At 36.9% G+C, this 5,991-nt stretch overlaps 1 protein-coding gene across 1 annotated transcript; it reads left to right on the top strand.

Moving 5' to 3' along the window:
- Positions 1 to 608: 608 nt before the first annotated feature.
- Positions 609 to 5,622, top strand: LOC146953359 (uncharacterized). The gene is made up of 3 exons (XM_085741445.1): positions 609 to 848; positions 1,398 to 4,767; positions 5,342 to 5,622. The coding sequence occupies exons 1-3, from the start codon at positions 609 to 611 to the stop codon at positions 5,620 to 5,622; spliced, it is 3,891 nt and encodes a 1,296-aa protein (XP_085597571.1).
- Positions 5,623 to 5,991: the final 369 nt, after the last annotated feature.

Raw genomic sequence — 5,991 nt, 5'->3', positions numbered from 1 at the left:
ATACACTTCAACATTAAGGATCCCATTGGGGCAGGAATGTTCATTGGAAGTGAAAGAGACGGTATCACTTGGATTGATTTCAGGTATGAAGGCCTCCCTATGTTTTGCTTTGGATGTGGTTTAATTGGCCACAATATTGAGAATTGCAGGAACCCTCCCCTCCCTTTTGAGGGTGGCACAAATCCTAGAGGTGCATGGCTACGCTCTAAAACTTATGGTAGACGAGTGGTGGATAGGCCAGAAAAGACATTCAGAAGTAACCCCCTTAAATCGGTTAGTGGTGGTCAGTTCAGTCCAATTCCTAAAGGCTTAATGGACAAATTTGCAGGAATGAATATAAACAAATCAGGAGGCAAACCCTATAGCCCAGGATGCTACACTCATACCACTACACAGATTACAACAACAGTATATAGTCCAAATATGAAGATTTCACCTGCTCACCAGCACTATAACATGGACAGTATGACCTTTTTCAATGCTCAGAACAAAGGTGCAACACACAACAATATGAAGAGGGAGCTTGTAAACTCAGACAGTAATGATGCTCAGATGACTACAACAGATAAAGGCATGGCAGGCCTTGCAAACAAGGCCAACCAGCAAGCATGAAAATTCTATCTTGGAACTGCAGAGGGTTAGGGAACCCCTCTGCAGTCAGAGCTCTTAAGAAGCTCCTTAGAAGTAAATGCCCTGATTTGGTGTTCCTTATGGAAACTAGGCTTAAAGCCTCTGACCTAAAAGCTAAGTCCAGTTTATTGTGTGGTCCTCTTTCAAATTTACATATGGTAGATTGCAGTATGTTTAAGGGTCATAGATCTGGTGGCTTAGCCATTATCTGGAGTGATGTATTAAAAATTGATTTCTTTCAATCTAATAATACTTTAATTGATATGTATATTTCAGCTTGCAATCTAAATTTCTCTTGGTATACTACTGGTATATATGGCTTCCCCTATAATTCCAAAAAGCACCTCACTTGCAAAGCTATTTCTGATTTACATTAACAAAGGAAATTTTCTAAATGGCTCATTTTTGGGGACTTTAATCTTATCCTTAATAGTTCAGAGAAAATTGGTGGCAATACTATTGATTTTCACCTAACTAATCTTTTTAATGATACTCTTAATGAGTGTGATTTGCAAGATCTTGGCTATTTTGGGGATAAATTTACCTGGGCTAATAATCAACCTGACAATATTCACATAAAAGAAAGATTAGATAGATTTTGTGCCAATTCTAATTGGATTTCCTCTTTTCCCAGATACATCAACAAACACTTGCTTAGGTATTCCTCTGATCACAACCCAATCCTCCTAGAGTTTAGTGAAGCCAATACAGACTAAGGAAACCTCAAAAAACAAAGAATCCAGAGATTTGAGCATGTGTGGGCTCAGGACCAGGAGTGTTTTCACATTGTTAAAGAAGCTTGGGATAATTGTCATTTCACCAGCCCTAACAGACTTCAGCACACTCTCAGCACAGTTACTAACTGGGGTAAAGCTAAGTATGGTGAAATTCCCCTCAGAATTAAACAAACTCAAGAAGCTTTGGACAAACTCAAACATGATATTCCTACCAAGGATACTATATGTCACATCAAAGAGGTTGAACAAAAGCTTGGGGAACTTCTTAAACAAGAAGAAGTGTGGTGGGCTCAAAGAGCTAAAGCACATTGGCTACAACATGAAGATCTCAATACAAAGTTTTTTCATTCCAAAGCCAGTCAAAGAAAGAGGAAAAACTCTATCTATAGTATTCAGGATGCAGATGGCAGTATATGGAAGGACAGTATTCATATTCACTCCATCTTTTTATCCTACTTTCAAAATATTTTTAAAAGTACAATTCAAAATATCAACCATGACATTCTTAATGTGGTTAAAAATAGAGTTTCCAATACTGATTTTGACTTTTTAAATAAGGATTTCTCTGCTCTGGAAGTCACAGAGGCCATTAAATCTCTTAAAGGCAACTCTGCCCCTGGCCCTGATGGACTTTCAGCTCTTTTCTTTCATCAGTACTGGGATATCATAAGTTCAGATATTTTGAATTATACTCTTAATATCCTCAACAAAAAATGCAATATGTCTGAGATTAATCATACTTTTATCAGCCTTATTCCTAAGATTAATAATCCAAATACTCCGTCTGATTTCAGGCCTATTAGCTTGTGTAATGTTATTCTTAAAACCATTACCAAAATTGTGGCTAATAGAGTTAAAAAGATTCTCCCTAATATCATCCATGAAAACCAAAGTGCTTTTCTTCCTGGCAGACTAATTACAGACAATTCTTTGATTGTTTTTGAAACTCTCAACTATATTAAAAAACCCAGGAAAAAGAACAATGGTTTTGTGGGGATTAAGCTGGATATTGCTAAAGCCTATGATAGCCTTGAATGGGATTTTATTGAATCTACACTCAAGGCTATGGGTTTCCCTAGCAACATCACTCATGTTATTATGCATTGCATTAGATCAGTTTCCTTCTCAATTTTACTAAATGGTCAGCCTACTGACCCTTTCTATCCTAACAGAGGCCTCAGGCAAGGAGATCCTTTATCTCCATATATTTACATTATTTGTGTTGAGGTCATCTCTGGTTTACTTAGAAAGGCTCAGCAGGATGGGCTTATACAGGGGGTCTCTATTGCTACAAATGCCCCAGCCATCACTCATCTTTTTTATGCTGATGACATCATTCTTTTTTGCAGAGCCAAAATAGAAGAAGATAAGACTATTATGAGCATTCTTCAACTGTATCAGAATTCTTCTGGACAGAAAATTAATTTGGACAAGTCTGAGATGATCTTTAGTCCTAATATATCACAGGAATTTAAGAAGCAGTTTCAGGAAAGTCTACCTGTCAAGATGAGCAACAACATCCAAAAATACCTAGGGATGCCTACTCAGTTTGGTAGATCAAAAGAACAAGATTTCTACTTCATCATGGATAGGATTTGGAAAAAACTTAAAGGCTGGAAGGAGAAGTGCTTATCTTTTGAAGGAAGAGGGGTACTTATCAGGGCAGTAGCCCAGGCCATACCCACTTATTATATGAGTTGTTTCCTTCTTCCTAAAGGTCTTTGTTCTAAAATAGAGAAGGCTGTATGTTCCTTCTGGTGGGGCAACCATGACAATAAGAAGAAAATTCATTGGACTAAAAAAGATACCCTATTTAAATCAAAACATGCTGGAGGCATGGGATTCAAGACTCTGAGAGAATTCAATCTGGCTATGCTGGCTAAACAGGTCTGGAGATTTCATACAACTCCAAACTCCCTCATTTCTAGATGTTTCAAGGCCAAATACTTCCCTCATGGTGATATACTACAGGCTCCAGTAGGCAACAATCCAAGCTATGCCTGGAGAAGTATCCAGCAAGCTATATGGGTGATACTTAAAGGTAGCTTTTGGAGAATAGGGAATGGCAACACTGCAAAAATTTGGGATGATAACTGGATTCCTTATCATCATGAGTTCAAAGTTATGACAACAGGTAACAGTAACATTCATATCAATAATGTTAAGGAGCTTATTAACAGTGATGGACCAAATTGGGACCTGGATACTCTTCAATCACTTTTCTTCCCTATTGACTATAATCACATCCAACAGATCCCCCTCCTAAATCTCTCTAACCAGGATGAGCTCATGTGGATGCATGAGATTGATGGAAACTATGGAAACTATACTGTTAAAAGTGGATACAGGGCTATAAAAGACTGGCAGATTCAGTCTAGTTCTCCTAATGATACCTATAGCACTGAATCTAAAGTTTGGAAGAAAATTTGGGCTCTTAATACCATTCCTAGACACAAGGTCATGCTTTGGCGTATCCTTCAACAATCTTTACCTGTTAGAGATGAATTGAACAAAAGGGGTATTCCTTGTTCCATTCTTTGCCCCAGATGCAACACTAGGACGGAAACTATCACGCATGCTTTCATGACATGCCCGGACATAAACAGAACATGGTTTGGTTCTAGACATACCATTAAATTCCTAGAATACCCCATTCCAAGTTTCATTAACTGGCTTTTCGACTTCATTTTACATAACAAGGAAGCTATCATTATTGAAGTAGGAGCTATTATTTATTCTATATGGCATGCAAGGAATCTGTGCATTTTTGAGAATCAATGGTTACCTGAAGAAGAGATTATTCGCCGGGCTGAGAACAGCTTACATGATTTCTTCAATGCCCAATCAACTAAGGACGTAGCCGACACGAACCCGCACTTCCACTTCTCTTCGCACACACCTCATAATCAAACTTACATGATGAATCTTCATTCTCAAGCTGTCAAATGGAGAAAACCAGCACCAGGGTGTGTTAAAGCCAACTCAGATGCAAATTTGAAGATCCCCGGTCGTTGGGGCATTGGCGCAATTATTCAAAATGAAGAAGGGCTGGTAATGGCAGCAGCCACGTGGGTATCTTCAGGGAGCGAAGACCCATTACTGGCAGAAGCATATGCTTTGTTTAGAACTATGGTTTTGGCAAGGGAGTGTGGCTTTCAAAGGATTATATTTGAAAGTGATAGCGAGACCCTCATTCGTAAGGTGAAGGACGACAGAACCCACAATAGATCTTATCTAGGATATTTGATAGAGGAAATCCGGAGGCAGCAATGTTTATTTGCCACCTGTTCCTTCAGTTTTACTCATAGGTCTGGTAACAAAATTGCTCACCATATGGCCCAGTTAGCCCACGAAAAACCCAATGAGGTTTGGGTTGAAGAGGTGCCGGTAGCAATTAACAGCATGTATTTTCTCGAATTATTGAATTAATACCATTTCCTTTTCAAAAAAAAAAAATTTTTTGTTCACATTGATTATAGAAGTTGAATCTATGACCTTGCGTGTGAGTCAACTCTAATACAAGTATTTTTTTTTTCAAGTGTTACGATTCTAACTAAAACCAAAATCAACAAAACATTGTTTGTGATTTATTTGTAAAATGTGATGAAGAAATATTCTTCTCGCTAGTAATTGTAAGTTTTTAATTCAAGTTAGTTTGCAATAATAAACATAGTTAAAACAATATCTTAGTTTGTTAACTACTTTGTTGGAAATTAGTTAGTCTTAGGTTGATTACTTGTATAACAAGTAACTCACATATGATGTTGTAAATAAACTAGTAACCTCATAATTTTCTTTGCTAATGAGAAAGTATTCTGCAAAATATTTGAGAGTGTTTGGTTCCTTGTGCTACAAGCATGTCCTTGATGTAAAGAGAAAGAAGTTGCATGATAGAAATAAACCTATAATATTGGTAGGTTGCCATGAGAGATGTGCTTATAGATTGTATAATTCTATGAATCACTCTATAACAGTCAGTAGGGATGTTATAGTTTGTGAATCAAAATATTGGGATTGGAACAACAAAGAAGAGTGCTCAAAACCAATAATGCTAGTGATTTTTGAAAATGAAGCTGAGCAAATTGATGAGATTCCTGAAAAACCTTCCATATCAGCTTATCAAGGTGGCATAAACAGACAAATATTTATGTCATCTAGACCAGTTGACCACAAAGTTATACCTAATAATGAAGTAAATGATGAAGGAAACTTTGTGCATTTTACACTATTAGCTGATTTTGAACCTATTAACTAATGAAATATTATTATCTGATAAAATGCTATGATTGAAGAGCTAGAAGCTATAAACAGAAACAATACATGTGAGCTCACCAAATTGCCAGAAGATAAGAAAGTTATAGATGTAATATGTGTTTCCAAATTGAAGTTGAAACCAAATGGAGAAATTTCTAAGCATAAAGAAATATTAGTTTCTAGAGGTTTTATTCAAAAAGTTATAATTGATTACTCATAAGTATATGCACCTGTGGCAAGACTTGAAACAATCAGATTAATAGTAGCAATAGCTCGTGGAAGAAAATAGCCCATATACCATTTGGATGTAAAATCATCATTCTTGAATGGTATACTTGATGAAGTGGTGTATGCACACAACCTCCATAAT

This window comes from Medicago sativa, chromosome 1 (genome assembly GCF_051527215.1).
Source record: "Medicago sativa cultivar Bolivia chromosome 1, Bolivia_mono, whole genome shotgun sequence".
Taxonomy (NCBI): domain Eukaryota; kingdom Viridiplantae; phylum Streptophyta; class Magnoliopsida; order Fabales; family Fabaceae; genus Medicago; species Medicago sativa.
This window is presented reverse-complemented; position numbering and strand designations above follow the sequence as displayed.